The sequence below is a fragment of the Sminthopsis crassicaudata genome, chromosome 2 (assembly GCF_048593235.1).
Source record: "Sminthopsis crassicaudata isolate SCR6 chromosome 2, ASM4859323v1, whole genome shotgun sequence".
NCBI classification, from domain to species: Eukaryota; Metazoa; Chordata; class Mammalia; order Dasyuromorphia; family Dasyuridae; genus Sminthopsis; species Sminthopsis crassicaudata.
Window position 1 is genome coordinate 474,547,531 of NC_133618.1, and position 16,327 is coordinate 474,563,857.

General features: G+C 33.5%; 1 protein-coding gene across 1 annotated transcript in view; it reads left to right on the forward strand.

Moving 5' to 3' along the window:
• Nucleotides 1–16,327, forward strand: part of RHPN2 (rhophilin Rho GTPase binding protein 2) — an 81,017-nt gene that overhangs the window by 60,403 nt on the left and 4,287 nt on the right. The window contains exons 8-14 of the mRNA XM_074293234.1: nucleotides 5,642–5,719; nucleotides 6,308–6,432; nucleotides 8,300–8,466; nucleotides 12,163–12,350; nucleotides 12,772–12,928; nucleotides 13,899–14,018; nucleotides 14,879–15,073. Coding sequence (XP_074149335.1) covers nucleotides 5,642–5,719; nucleotides 6,308–6,432; nucleotides 8,300–8,466; nucleotides 12,163–12,350; nucleotides 12,772–12,928; nucleotides 13,899–14,018; nucleotides 14,879–15,073 — 1,030 coding nt within the window. The remainder of the gene's footprint in view (nucleotides 1–5,641; nucleotides 5,720–6,307; nucleotides 6,433–8,299; nucleotides 8,467–12,162; nucleotides 12,351–12,771; nucleotides 12,929–13,898; nucleotides 14,019–14,878; nucleotides 15,074–16,327) is intronic.

Genomic DNA, 16,327 nt, shown 5'->3' on the forward strand with positions numbered 1-16,327 from the left:
TATTTATGCTACCTTTCAGCAGGATATAGTTTCCTTATCTTTTTTAACGAGATCTACTTCTGCTTTTGCTTGATCTGAGATAAGGATAGCTACCCCTGCTTTTTTGGCTTTACCTGAAGCATAATAAGCTCTGTTCCAATCTTTTACCTTTACTCTGTATGTATCTCCCTGCTTTAAGTGTGTTTCCTGTAGACAACATATTGTAGGGTTCTGCTTTTTGATCCAATCTGCTATCTGTCTCCGTTTGATGGGATCGTTCATCCCATTTACATTTACAGTTAAAATTACTAATTCTGTATTTCCTGCCATCGTATTATCCCCAGATTATACTTTTTTCCCTTGACCCCCCTGATCCCCCTCCCCGATATTTAATTTACAGACCCCCCTTGTGACGCGCAACCCTCCCTCTTTTTTTTTTTTTTTTTTTTTAGGATCCCTCCCCCCTCCCTCCAAGTCCCTTCACTTATTCTCCTTTTCCTTTCCCCTTTTCCTCTCCCCCCTTTTAATGAGGTGAGAGAAAATTCTCTGAAAAACAAATATGTTAATTATTTACTCTTTGAGCCTCTTCTGATGAGAGTAAGATTTACACAATGATTCTCCCCCTCACTAAGTTCCCTCAGATATGGTGTATTTTCTATGTCTCTTCCTGGGATGTAGTTTCCCTCTTTTTATCACTCCTTCCCCTTTTTCTGAACCGACCTCCTTCCCTTTACCACACCCCCCTTTTTTTCTTTTATATCAGTAAAATCAAATTATCCTTGAGTATTTTTTATATACCCACAACAAAGTTACAGTTCTCAAGGGTTCTGTGTACCTTTTTCTGTTTCTCTTCAGTCTTGTGGATGTAGATCAAATTTTTTGTTTAAGTCTGGTTTTTTTCTTAGAAACATATAGAATTCCTCTGTTTCATTGAATGACCATCTTCTTCCATGGAAAAAGATGCTAAACTTAGCTGGGTAGTTCATTCTTGGTTGCAGTCCTTGATCTTTTGCCTTTCGGAATATCAGGTTCCAGGCCCTTCTATCTTTTAATGTGGAGGCAGCCAGATCTTGGGTGACCCTTATTGTGGCACCTTGGTATTTAAATTGTTTTTTTCTAGCTGCTTGCAGGATTTTCTCCTTTGTGTGGTAATTCTGCAGCTTAGCCACAATATTCCGAGGTGTTCTTTTTTTAGGGTCTATTTCAGAAGGAGTTCGATGAATTCTTTCCACATCTACTTTCCCTTCTGTTTCTATTATCTCTGGACAGTTCTCTTTGATAATTTCCTGTAAAATAGAATCTAGGCTCTTTTTTTGGTCATAGTTTTCTGGAAGTCCAATAATCCGCAGATTATCTCTCCTAGATCTATTTTCCAGGTCTATAGATTTTCCCAGTAAGTATTTGACGTTGTTCTCCAGCTTCTCATTTTTTTTGTTTTGTTTGACTGATTCTTGGGTTCTCTGTGAATCATTCATTTCTATTTGTTCCATCCTGACTTTTAAGGAGTTATTTTCTTCTTTCACAGTTTTTAGTTCTTTTTGTAAATGCCCAATTTCGTTTTTAAATGAATTATTTTGCTCTATTGAGTTTTTTTCCATTTCCCTAATTTTTTTTTTTTGAGAATTATTTTCTTTTTCCAATTCAGAAATTCTATTTTCTTGAGACTTTTTTATCTTTTCCAATTCAGAAATCCTACTTTCCTGTATTTTTTAACCTTTTCTAATTCACTAATTTTGTTTCCCTGCATCTCCTGTGAATTCTTTATTTTTTCCAACTCCAATTTCAGGACATTGTTATTCTCTATCATAACTTCCCTTTCTTTTCCCCATTTTTCTTCGATCTCCCTCAATTTCTTAAGAGCTTCTTCTAGGAGAGAGTTATGTGATGGGGGGCAGGAATCGTTCCCCTTTAGGTTGTTATCTGATTCTCTGCTGTCAACTTCCTCGGGGTTGGACACCCGCGTCTTTCTCTGTATAGAAGGAATCTATGGTTTTTCTAGCTTTTTTGCTCATACTTAAAAAAAATCTTTTGGGGTCTGTCTCTGGGGTAGGAAATTATTTACTTCTTTACCAGCTTCCTCCCAGACGGGATGGATGCAGCGGCTCCTGAGCCTGAGCTAAGAGAGAGCTCTGGGAGAGAGTTCCCCACCCTCTCCCTGGGAGTGCCTCAGAGGTGATTAGCACTACGGTGCTTCGAGGGCGTAGAATAGTGAAGACAGCAAGAAGCCCAGCCTATGTGTCCGGGTGGGGAGTGGGTGTCTGCAGCAGGTGACGTAAGAAGCCCCTGCGCTCAAACTGGAAGTGTCTGCCAGAAACCGCGGTCCCTAGTTCAAAGGTTCCGCTTCTCTGGGACTTCCTGGAGCTGAGTTCCACTCCCTCCAGCTAAGCTAGGCAGTGTGTGTGGCCTTGGGCCGTATCCACCCACTTGTCAGTCTCTTAACTATTCTCAGGAGGTAGCTGAGGCCACACCCCCTGGTGCCGAGATCTGTGCCTGAGTCACCCCCAGGGTCCGGGGAAAATCTAATCTGAGTTTTAAAATATTTTGGCTTTCTCTTCTGAACTGCTAAATAATTAGCAGAGAAGAGCTAACAACCTGTGCCAGATTCCTTTACCTCAGTGGCTTCTCTGATCCCAGAGCCCCTCCCAGCGCAATGGGCGCAGTGTGCCCCTACCCCACCGTCTGTGCTGGTCTTTCTTATTCCTCCCCTGAGAACTGACCTTTCCTGTTGAAACTCCAGATTCTCTTCAGCTGGTAAGTCGTGCTTCCAGTCCTTGTGGTATCTATCAGTCCTGAGCGAATTTTGAGACTTAATTTATCTAATTGGTTGTGAGGGAGTGAGGACGTTCACTGAGTCGTGTGTTTCCTCTCCGCCATCTTGGCTCCGCCCTCAATTGACTCTAATTTATAAGAAATCAAGCCATTCTCCAATTGATAAATGGTCAAAGGATATGAATAGACAATTTTCAGATGATGAAACTGAAACTTTTTCACTCATATGAAACGGTGTCCCAAATCACTATTGATCAGAGAAATGCAAATTAAGACAACTCTGAGATACCATTACACACCTGTCAGATTGGCTAAGATGACAGGAACAAATAATGACAAATGTTGGAGGGGATGTGGGAAAACTGGGACACTGATGCATTGTTGGTGGAGTTGTGAAAGAATCCAACCATTCTGGAGAGCAATCTGGAATTATGCCCAAAAAGTCATACTGTGTATACCCTTTGATCCAGCAGTGCTACTACTGGGCTTATATCCCAAGAAAATACTAAAGAAGGGAAATGCCAAAATGTTTGTGGCAGCTCTTTTCATAGTGGCTAGAAACTGGAAAATGAACGGATGCCCATCAATTGGAGAATGGTTGGGTAAATTATGGTATATGAATATTATGGAATATTATTGTTCTGTAAGAAATGACCAGCAAGATGAATACAGAGAGGCTTGGAGAGACATGAATTGATGCTGAGTGAAACGAGCAGAACTAGGAGATAATTATACACTTCAACAATGATACTGTATGAAGATGTATTCTGATGAAAGTGGATATCTCCAACATAGAGAAGAGCTAATCCAATTCCAATTGATCAATGATGGATAGAATCAGCTACACTCAGAAAAGGAACATTGGGAATTGAGTGTAAACTGTTAGCATTTTTTGTTTTTCTTCCCAGGTTATTTTTACCTTCCGAATCCAATTCTTCCTTTGTAACAACAACAACAAAATTTGGTTCTGTACATATATATTGTACCTAGGATATACTATAACATATTTAATATGTATGGGAATGCCTGCCATCTACAGGAGGGGGTGGAAGGAAAGAGGTAAAAATTCGGAATAGAAGGGAGTACAAGATATAATATTGTAAAAAATTACCTATGCATATGTACTGTCAAAAATGTTATACTTATAAAATTAATTTAAAAAATATGTAACAATAAATTTTTATTTCAAGAAAGCATATATAATAATAGTATATATATATATGTATGTATATATATATTCATGATTATCCATTTGCTTCCTTGTAGGTTATTCTTTTGTTTTCTGCTGTACAGTTTTTACTTTATTCTTTTTTTCCCCCCTTTCATTTCCCACCCCTCACTCCTGTCTCCCCAAGCAGGCTACAGTTTAGCATGGGTATATTTATACACACACACACACACACACATACACACACACACACACATATATGTGTATATATATATGTTCACTTCCCCTACCTATAACTCCCACACATACATATATCTATATACACACATATATATACTTACAAGCAAACATGCAGACATTCACACACACACACACACACACATATATATTTTTGTATATATATATATATATATACACACACACACACACACACACACACACACATATATATATATATATATATATATATATATATATATATATATATTTACATATATATAGACATTCATCTAAAACAATATTAATACGGCTGGCATGTTGTAGATTTCTCTTGAATCTTTAAGTTTGACTTTGTCTTAGATCATGATTACTAGCCAAATTACTTTTTTTCTAATGAATTCCACTCCTGATTCTTGTTATATTATTTGTATATATCTTTTATTTCCTATTCCTGCTATCTCTTCTACTTTAATTTAAATCTTTAATTTACCTTGCTAGTACTTAACTTCCTGCCACTTAAAGATCCTTTCCTTATCTTCTCTTTCCTCCCTTTTCTCTCATTCCTTTAGTCTACACATCTTATTGCACTCACCTTAATCTAAATACCCTTCTATGCCTTACCTTATCTTATATCCCTCTTTATTCCTTCCCATTAATCTATACAATTTGTCCTACTAAGATAAATCTACATACTCTTTTATCCTATTCTGCCCTCCCTTATTACTTAGTACATTTTGGAGGGTACTGTACCTTTCTTGGTATGTATGTGTATTTCATATCTAACCCATTCCCAATGTAAGTTTTCAAAACTACCAGTCCTCTCCCCTTTAGTACCTCTTGTAGAGTCTTCCTCTGCACCTCATTCCTATAGTATTATTACTATTTTTTACCTTTTCCTACACAGTATTGCTTTTTAGAGTCAGATAATGCTAAACTCTTCCCCAATTTTTCTTTTGGACTGCCCAATCAGTCTTAAACATAAGGTATATATTTCCTGGTAGCAAACAATTTATTCTTGATGAGTTCCTTGAAATTAATATTTGATATTGGCTCTTGTGTGTTAATTTTTCTATTAAGTTTAGGTTTGGTTGAGACAAAATCCTGAAAATCTGAAAGTTTGTTGAATGTGCATTTGTTTTTTCATTCAATATTATTAGTATCTTTGGGATTCAGGCCCAGTAAAGACACTGCTGGATCAAAAGGTGTGCACAGTTTGATAGCCCTTTGGTCATAGTTTCAAATTGTTCTCCAGAATAGTGGGATCACAGAACTGATTTTCAAATCACATTTTGAAGTTTTCTATTTGTCATTTTCTTTTTTTTTTTTTTTCTTCATTAAAGCTTTTTATTTAGAAAGCATATTCATGAGTAATTTTTCCAACATTGACCTTGCAAAACCTTTTGTTTCAAATTTTCCTTTCCTTCCCCTCCCTAGCTGGTAGGTAGTCCAATACATGTTAAATATGTTAAAATACATGTTAAATCTTATTTGTCATTTTCTTTATAGGATTTTATTTTGGAACATTATAGTGAAGATAGCTCTTTATATGAAGATGAAATTGCAGATCTTATGGATCTAAGACAAGTAAGTTTTCATCTGGGATTCAATGCAGTCACTATTGTATGTTTTAATATTTCCTATGAGAGCATGGCATAGTGGATAGAGTAATAATAACTATAATAATAAGTAGCATTAATATAGTGCTTTTATATTTGCAAAAATATATTTATATTTGTAAAGCACTGCACATATATTATTTCACATATTAGAGAATTAAAAGTGTTAGATTCCTTTCTGAAATATATTGGTTTGATGAAGTTAAGCATGCCATTTGTTACAGAGAAGGTGCCTATCTGCATTTGAAATTTGCTTAACAAAGAATTCACTGTAGCAATTATATCACAGGTATAGCTGATATCTCTAATGAATTTTGTTTACCTGTCTGTTATTTTCACTCCCCAATGCCACGGTGAAAAACAAATTATAGAAACCACCAACTTTTTTTTAAGGTAAATATCTCACTAATTATGAGAGGCAGGCATACTTAAGAGGTGGATGTTGGGAAGTTACAGGAACGATGTTCTTTGAATTGATTTTATATGCGTTACATCAGTTAGCTGATGCTAGTAGTGGGTTGTTTACCTTTATTAAATATTTCTTTTATATTTTTAGGCTTGCCGAACACCTAGCCGAGATGAAGCTGGTATTGAACTATTAATGACATATTTCATTCAGCTCGGTTTTGTTGAAAGTAGGTTCTTTCCACCCACTAGGCACATGGGAATTTTATTTACATGGTAAGTTGTTTTTTTCCTTAAAAATGAATATTTTCTTTTTCTAATTCTTTCTAAATTTTGAGCTTATGTAAGATAGCTAAAGAGATAAAAACTCTTGAATGTTTATGTAGCAGATCCCAAAGAACTTAGGACATTTCACAATCATTGCTTATTTGCACATCATAAACTATTTATAACATAGAATTGATTAATAGTCTTAATCTTCCTATTTTAATTAGGAAAATTGTTGTCATTGGAAAGAAGGATTTTTATGATAGGCTTGACAGGTGGTTTTAATGAACAGTTTTTTTCCCCCTATTCTTAAGACATTAGGTGCTGATGAATAACAAATTATCTGTGACAATGAATCTGGATAGCCAAGTTGTTTTTTTTTATTACAAGTATTAACATATATTCTTTTAAAAATGTTTTTATTCACATCTTTTATTTTTTGATCATCCTTTAAAATTCGGAGCTATCCTTTTTGACAAAAATTTTAAATGAAAGATGAAAAAAGCAGTTCAGCAGAAACAACTAATATATCAATTGTGTTTCATAATATTTTTGGTATTCTATACTCATAATTCTTTTATCTTTGGAATGAAGTGAAAAAGATGCATTTTCTCAACTCTTACCTAAGACCAAGATTTTTCATTATAATTACAAAACATTGTGTTCTTTTTAAAAAATGCTTTCCATTTCTATTTTTGTAATTAAATATGCTGTGTTTCTGATTCAGCTTCCTTCACTCTTATCATTTATGTAAGTTTTTCCATGCTTCTTTGACTTGTTAGAGGTCAATAAAATTCTACAATATTATATATGTTTGTTTAGCTAAACCCTAACTAATGGATATCTTTTATTTCTCTTTATTTTGTTACTACAAAAAATATTGTTTGTAAAAATTCTAGTGACTATATATTTAGGTATGGATTGTCTAGGCATGGAAATTTTAGTCTCTTTTTTAGTATATTTTCAAATAATTTTCTGAATGTTTGGATTGATTTATAGTTTCATCCACAGTGTATTAGTGTATCTGTCATTTCCTCAGCCCTTTCCATGATTTATATTCCTATTTTCTCATCTTTGACTATTTAGCATATATTCTTAAAAGAGCAAGATTGCTTTAAGAATTTCACTTTAATGTCTCAGGACCTATAGTAATCCAAACATTAGGATTGTTGATTTCAGACTTCCTTTTGGGAAGGGAGACGAGTTTAAAAAAAAAAAAAATATATATATATATATATATATATATATATATATATATATATATAAATAAAATTTTTTTCCCCTGAGGCTAGGGTTAAGTGACTTGCCCAGGGTCACACAGCTAGGAAGTGATAAGTGTCTGAGACCAGATTTGAATTTGGGTCCTCCTGAATTCAGGGCTGGTGCTCTATCCACTGCGCCACCTAGCTGCCCCTATAATATATTTCTTAAGAAAAATCTTAACTCTTTTACCATATACTGAAGAAGTTGGCAATATTGTTTAGTCTGACATGAGATGCTCCCTGTTTTTTTGTTTGTTTGTTTTTTCTGAGGCAATTGGGGTTAAGTGAGTTGCCCAGGGTCACACAGCCAGGAAGTGTTAAGTGTCTGAGATCAGATTTGAACTCAGGTTCTTCTGGCTTCAGAGCTGGTCCTCTATCCATTGCACCACCTAGCTCCCTCACTCGATTGTTTTTTCATTCAAAAGAGAAATCTAATTGAAGAATCATTATTTTTTAAACCAAAAATAGTTTTGGACAGGATATTAATTAAATATGAGCAAGTTTTTTATCCTTCTTTGTAAACTATTTATGGGACGTATTTTTGAGTTTTAAGTAAAGGATTATAATATAAGCAAAAATGAAATTTTGTTTACCCTTAAAATTTTCTTAAATAGGTATGATTCATTAACTGGTGTTCCAGTCAGCCAGCAGAATTTATTGTTGGAAAAAGCCAGTATCCTATTTAATATTGGTGCTGTCTATACACAAATTGGAACCCGAAGTAACCGGCAGACACAATCAGGACTTGAACATGCTATGGAAGCTTTTCAGAGAGCTGCAGGTGAGAGTTGTATGAGGAAACATTGCTTCTTGTTAGGATGTTAGGGTGTGTGTGTGTATATGTGTGTGTGTACATGCATACACATATTTCAGTAAAAGAATTATGTCTCATTACCCTTGATTTATGTTCTCTTTGTTCTTCAGAAAAAAATTGCTATTAATTTGTTTTTAACACTATTTTTAACCTCAATTTTGCCAACTTGGCTTTCTAATCTCTGGGAGTTAGTAGATAGCCTTCATACCTGAAAGGATTCTATAGTTACACTGCCAAGTTTCTGTGAATGTACAGAAAAGAGAATTATTTTTAAAAATCTGTTATCATCTGATTTTGTGCATAGGTTTCTGGAATTTAATGTTTCCCAAATGTTAAGAGCTTGGATAGATATACTGCACATTAATTATTCCTTTGAAGAAAGAACACTTAGGTACTTAAATGTTTCCCTTTTTCTTATTCTGAACTTGATAAATCTTAAATATTAATATTTCCTAATACAAAGATCAGAAAGAGGAATGCATATGAAGCTATTAATCTCCACTAACTTTTTCTTTTCTTTTTTGGTGGTTATTTAAAATATGGTAGTTCCAACTGATCTACTTATTTATGTCTTGTTTTGAACTTCTTTGGTGCTCCTGTTTACTTTTTTTTTTTTTCAATAATACATTGATTCTTTTTTCTCTCTTTTCTTTTTTTAGCATTACTATTTCTATCTTCCTTCCCCTCTAACAAATAAACAGTCTGGTGAAATGTACAAACAAATGCATGCTTTTGCTATATCTGAAAATGTATGTCTGAATCTTCTAGTCTATGACATCTGTCAAGAAATTGAGAAAGTATGACTCCTCATCAGTCTTCTGGAGTTGTGATTGACCATTAAATTAAATTAAATTAAATTAACCTTAATTCATTCACAGCTATGTTATTTTACAAAGTTGTTTTCATTATATAAATTTTTCTTGTTCTCACTTTGCAGTATTTCAAACTAGTCTTCCCAGATTTCTCTTAATCTGTCCCTTTTGTCATTTCATATAGCATAATAATATCCTATAATGTTTGTTGTAATTTATACATCCGTTCTCCAGTTTATGGGGAATTTATCTACTTTATTTCTAGTTTTTTATTACCACAAAAAATGATGCTACAAATATTTTTGTATGTATGAGTCAAGGAATACTATTTTGAAAGATAGAGTAATCAAGAGCCATAAGTTCTTTAGTCATAGAAACCAAAATATAAAGTATTTGGTTTTGTAATTTTGAAAGGTATGAATAAATTGTTGTCATTATAATAATTGTAATTATCATTATATCAATTTAATGTACTCAAATACAATAGGATTATGGATTAAGATGTAGAATAATTCTTTGCTAAAGTACACAAAGAATTTGAAGGGATTTCATTTAGCATGGATGGAGTTCAGGCTGTCTTCTTAAGGATGGGGATACTGAAAACTAGAAGAATTAATGACATAGTATCTGACAAGTGCTAGACCTAGAGTTGGGCTTCTTTGATTCTTATGATAGTCTTTTATTCACTTGTATTTCTACTTTTATTTTTCTATTTCCTGTGGCACTAACTAATGATTATATTGAATAATCAATCTCTGCAGCCTGTTTCAGTAAGAATTGAGTTTGTAGAAGTAGATTCTGGACTCACATCCAACAATATGGAGTTCTGTAGATTTATATTATTGGCAGCTGTTTGGTGAAATGGCTGGTTAAACTCCAAAGACAAGATTTTTCCACTGGAAATCCAGGCAAATCTATTTATTCCAGCCATCTGGAAATGTTGAGTCTAGTCCCAGAATTATTATTAACTTGTGTGACCTTCAGCAAAGTAATTTCCTCTCCATGAGCTGCAGGTTTCTTAACTATAGAATGAAGGGATTAGATTAGAAGAAACTTTGATGGTACTTTTAGATCTAAAATTCTGTGGGATAAATTATAAAGGAGGAGATTTTTAGTAAGAATTATATGATATCTTTTTTGTTTTTTACCATATTTATGAACTTATCAAAAGATATATAGATGGAAATTGTCTGGAAAGGCAGGATGGCATAGTGGATAGATAACTGGTATGAGAATCAGAAAGATCAGAGTTCAAGTTCTGCCTCAAAACATAACTGGTTTTTTGTTTTGTTTTGTTTTGTGTTTTGTTTGTTTTTTTTAATGGGGAAGCGGTCATTGCATTGATCAGAGTTCTTAAGTCTTTTGAAGTTCATCATCTTTACAATATGTTATTGTGTATTCATACAAGTCTTTCTCAGTTTCTCTGAAAATATCCCCTTCATTATATCTTAAGAGCATTATAGTGTTTCATGGTACATGAATCAAGCACTGAGCCTGGAGTCAGGAAGATTTGAGTTCAAATCCAACCTTGAGACAATTTACCTGGCTGTATGACCTTGAGCATGTTAACCTTGTTTGCTTCAATTTTGCTAATTAAAATTTTTTTAAATTAAAATTTAATAATAATAGATTTTCTAGAAAGTTGGAGAAAAAAATGTCAAACCACTCCAGTATTTTTGCCAAGAAACCCCACAACAACGCACATATATGCCAGAATTTTATCAGCTTTCACCCAGTTGATGGGGATCTCCTCAATTTCCAATTCTTTGCTACATGAAAAAGAACTACTACAGATATTTTTGTACATATGGATTCTTTTCTTTTTAAGAACTCTTTGAGGTATAGACAGAGTAATGTTATTGCTGGGTCAAAGCATATAAAAGAGTTTACTAAGTTTTTATACCAGGTATTCCTAAACCTTTTTGCTTCATAGAGCACCTCCATTTTGGGCAGTCTGGTGAAACCTATAGACTCTTTCTCAGAATACTGTTTTTAAATGTATTTGTTATTAAAAAGTGAATCAGGTATACTTAAATACAGAAATTGACTTTTAAAATAAAAAGTTCACAGACCTCATGTTTAGAACCTCTGCTCTATGTAATGCCAAACTTCATGCAAATAGAAAATGCATGTGGTATCTCCTAATCAGTTTCTGTAACATTCTCAGAGAATACGCCATAGTTTATATGCTGGTGAAACTAGATAAATCAGTTGGATGAGAAAAATATTGTAGGTTATATTTCAGCTCCTGATTTGTCAGTTTTATTTTTAATTTTTTCAAATTTAAAATATATGGCAGCTAACATATATACATTGTATTTTTTTATATAATAAATGAACCTGGAAAAGCTCCTTATTCTGTTCCTCAATTACCATATCTTCCAAGGTCAGTTTGTAAGGTTAATCATGTGACTCTCCAAATCTGATTATTCCTCTTTTTTCTTTATTCTTTAAAAAGCTCAGTGTTGCCAAACTAAATAACATTTATGTTATTCACCGACCATCATTAATTTAATGAGCATCAAATGTCTGCTGTTGGAAAGCATAGTATTAGATGATGGACATACAAAGTTAGATGTATCACAAACCTTGCTACCCCAAACATTCCTTATGAACCTACTAATAATGAAACTGAGCATAGCTCTCTTATCAGGGGAATGATTGATATATAGTGATGAGTACAGATATCTCTCTATGGCTTTGTAAGTATTAAGTTTTCATGAAGCCAGTATAGAGAAGTTTTATGCATACAGATATGTCTATGTGTAGATGTTTAATGTAGGAAAGTAGGAGCTATTTCTTCTTTGAAATGATGTAGTGCTTTTTGTTGTTGTTTGTTTTTACTTTAAAGGAGTTTTAAACTACCTAAAGGAAACATTTACTCATACACCAAGTTATGACATGAGCCCTGCCATGCTAAATGTTCTAGTCAAAATGATGCTAGCACAAGCTCAAGAGATTATTTTTGAGAAAATTAGTCTTCCTGGGATCCGAAATGAGTTCTTTACCTTAGTGAAGATGGCTCAGGAAGCTGCCAAGGTAAGTGGTAATGCTGTACTTTTTGACTGGCTTCATTTCTTAGTTTCCATTTCTGGCAGATATAAATTCCAAGGTCAGCAAGTCTGCCCCAGAATTTGCTCTTAAGAGCATCATTCTTTATGGTATCCCTAGTTAAGGACCTCCACTTTACTCTCTGTACAAATTTATTATTGTCTGATATAGATCAGTAATAGCAAACTGATCTTTTAACCCATGAACAAATCTATTATTACAATTTCTTGTCCGATTATTTCAATTTTGAAATTAACAATAGGAAATAACCATGAAAATGTTTGTCTAATGCTAGAATGATCTACCTGTATTCACAATTGCTTGTAAGAGGAAGAGCTTTTTGTCCTTAGCAGAAGAAACATGGAACAGTTTTGTGCCAGTGATTTCTTTTTCCTCTCTCTCATTTTAGGTTGGAGAAGTTTACCATCAACTTCATTCAGCTATGAGTCAGGAGCCAGTTAAAGAGAATATCCCGTATTCTTGGGCTACTCTGGTCAAAGTGAAAGCTGACCATTATAGAGCTCTGGCTCACTATTTTGCTGCCACCATTCTGATTGATCATCAACGTAAGACTTAGGGAAAACAAAGAAACAAAAAAACTTCCCCATTTAAAAAAAATTTAATGGCTCTACCACCTGACTTAGTGTGATCAATACTATTTCTTTTTGATAGATGACATCATGGGGATATAAGAAGTTAATGGAAATGACAGCATTAATTTCAAGAAGCTCAGCATTTTGTTTCTTTTCCTTAGTCCAGTGAAGTACCTATGAAAATTTATAAACTATCTGACCATTAATCTACCTATATTTTACCACATTTTTATTTCTTGTTAATGTCAAATCAAGAAGCATTAATGCCTAAAGAAAGACAAAACTGATAGCTCTTACTGCCACAGGAGTTAACCATGCAGTGAAGTGAGCTCAGTCTTTATTTAGAGAGGGGACTACTTTACTTTTGTCTTTTTAGCTCTAGAACCTAGCATAGTGCCTTGCATATATATGCATTATCAAGCAAGTGCTTGATAATGTTGAATTATCAAATACTGATTCTGTGCAAAGTACTGGGATAGTGTTTAGGACATAAAGGCAGTATAAATTAGTATTCCTGCCCCAAATAGACTTGCAATCTAGTTGGGGAAACAATCTTTACACTTAAAATTTAAAGTATAAACAAATAAACAAAAAATACCCTAATGTTTCTTTAAATTTAAAGGGAAAGATTACTTTGTGTTGGGATGATCAGGGAAAGCTTCATAGAAGAAAGTGAGACTTGATCTAGGCCTTGAAGAATCAGTACAGTTTGAAGTAAGGAAATGAGGAAGAAAAGCTTGCATAACTGAATAGAAGCCATTACCTGGTTTGTGGTGGTAACATTATGTAGGAACATATTTAATGCAGTGTTATAAAATTAATACCTCCATCATGGCAAAGATAAAATTATATAATGAAGAATTTAAAAAGTTTAATATTCAAAGTTTCTATTCTGATTTGTTCAGTTTACAAATCTTACATACCCAGATCCATGTCATTGTAGTGAATCCTGGAGATGATGAAGACCAGCAGGAAAAGTGCTTGTCTCAGCTGTATGATCACATGCCTGAAGGATTTACACCTTTGGCAACATTGAAGAACAAAAATGAACGGAAACAACTAGGTAAATACTATTGTTTATATGGGAAACAGGGAAAGTGTTCTTCCCAAAAAGTTCATTAAAAATTACCTCTCTAAGGTCTGGCATATCTATGTGCTTTCCCATGCCTCAGAATGTTCCAAAGGATAATAGGCTGTAAATAATCATAATTATTCTGCTTTGTAGTAGTTACTCAAGTTTAAAAGTTGCATTTTTGAGCATATAATTTTGCAAGTTATTCTTAAGTTATTTAAGCTTAGATTGGATCATGTTTCAAAATTAACAAATACCTTTTTTATATTCATAGTTCTTGTAGCTAGATTTGTTTGGCCATTTAGTTATCTCATAAGCAAGAGTTAGGGTTTTGCAGATGCATTTAATTGGTCTTCAAAAAGACCAGACTAGACAATAACTCTTTTTTCTACTTCATGTATGAGAAACCATTGGTCAGAAGGTCTGGGATTGACTTCTAACTCTACTAAATTTAGAGTTGGAGGACCTGGAAATGTAAAAGGTAAAATAAAACATATGTAAATAATTGTAATCCAAAAAATACTATAAAGTATAAATAGGATACTCAGTCAGAGTTGGAAAAGAAAATCTTGTAGATGTGATTTGAGTTAGGCTTATAAGAATAAGTAGGATTTACATAAGCAAAGGTTCAGAGTCAGAAATATTCAGAGAGCAGAAGGCATAGGTTGAATTGTTATGCAATATACTCAATTTCCTGTTCAGTAAAGCAAAACAGTTGAAATAGTCTTTGAAGCTCCTTCTAACTAGTTAAATAAAGCTGATCAATTGAAACATTAAATGCTATTTAATGATACTATTGAATTTTAAGTTTAGGGGAAGATTACTATTTTCATAATGTTTTATGTTTTCAGGAAAATCCCATTTACGTAAGGCTATTGCTGATCATGAAGAATCTGTTAGGGCAGCTAACCTGTGCAAAAAACTGAGAAACATTGAAATTCTTCAGGAAATCTTGTCTGTTGCTCACAAAAGGTCCCATCTTAAATACTCTCAGCATGAAGAAGATGATGATTTTCTGAATTTAATAGATGCTCCAGATATTATCTGTAAGTAACATGGTAAAGATGTCCTATAGTATATCCTACATGTATCTAACATGGACAAAACCAGTCTGTATTCAGTTAACCAGTATCTATTGGGTACCTTCTCTGTGCAAAGTACTGTGGGAATGCAAAAATGAGCAATCTGGTGCACCTCTTTATAAAATTTCAAGGACAGACATAATTTTGGAGGTGGAGAGGTCCTTTTTGTCCAAAAACTTCCAGTGTCAGGAGAGATTAACTTATACAAATATATAGTGGACTAAATGCTATTCTCAGTATTATAAAAAAGGTGTTCACAAAAGGCTATGGAAGTTAAGAGGTGGAAAGAGGTGATCAGGGAAGGCTTTGTAATGGTGAGATTTGATTAGGCTTTTAGATATGGAAAGGATTGGGGAAGAAGGCATCCCAGGTAGAATGGATGAGTAAAGGTTTCTTTGGAGAGCAGCAGGAATATTGCACTTTGCCTGGAAAAATGGCATATAATTTTGGACCTGAAAAAGTTGATAGGTAATTTTATGATCATAGAATTAAAAACTGAAAGGGATCTTAGAAGAGATCATCTTGTCCAAGTCCTTGAACACACATTGGTGTAACTAAACAGGGATTTGGATTCAGTCCTTACAATTCCAAATCTAACATTTCAGTAGACCACTAGAGCGCCTTGAAAGTCAAGACTAAAAAATACATGTGATTATGTTTTCTAATTTTTTTTATGATAATATTAAGATTGATTTGTGATATGTGTAGTGGAAGGGATAACATGAATTTTTCTCTGAAAATTGAGAAAGATCTTTAAACAATGCTACATAATCTGATGAAAAACCAAATTATTACTGGAGTAAATATTCTGGTAGTACATTAGGCAATTAATAGATTTGAATGTGTATATCTTTGGATTCCCTTTTTTTTTTTTTTTTTTTTTTTTTTTTTTTTACAATGCCGTAACCTAAAGCTAGGGAGCAAAGGGGAATCCAAATGTATAAATAGGGAAAAGTATAATTATTACATAATTTCATTGATAATCTATATAGATTCATTATTATTTAAGATTCTTAGAATAATTGGCAAGCTCTCTTCCAACTATAGTATAAATTGGAATACTTGAAGAAGATTGTCTAGTAGTCTTGAATTTATATTTATCTTTTAATAGCATTTACCTTTTTTCTGAAAAGTGCTCAATGTTTTATCTCTTGCCTAGTGGTTTGCATTTTATGGAATAAACATTTTTGAAGCATTTTCAAAGACTTTTCAATTGGA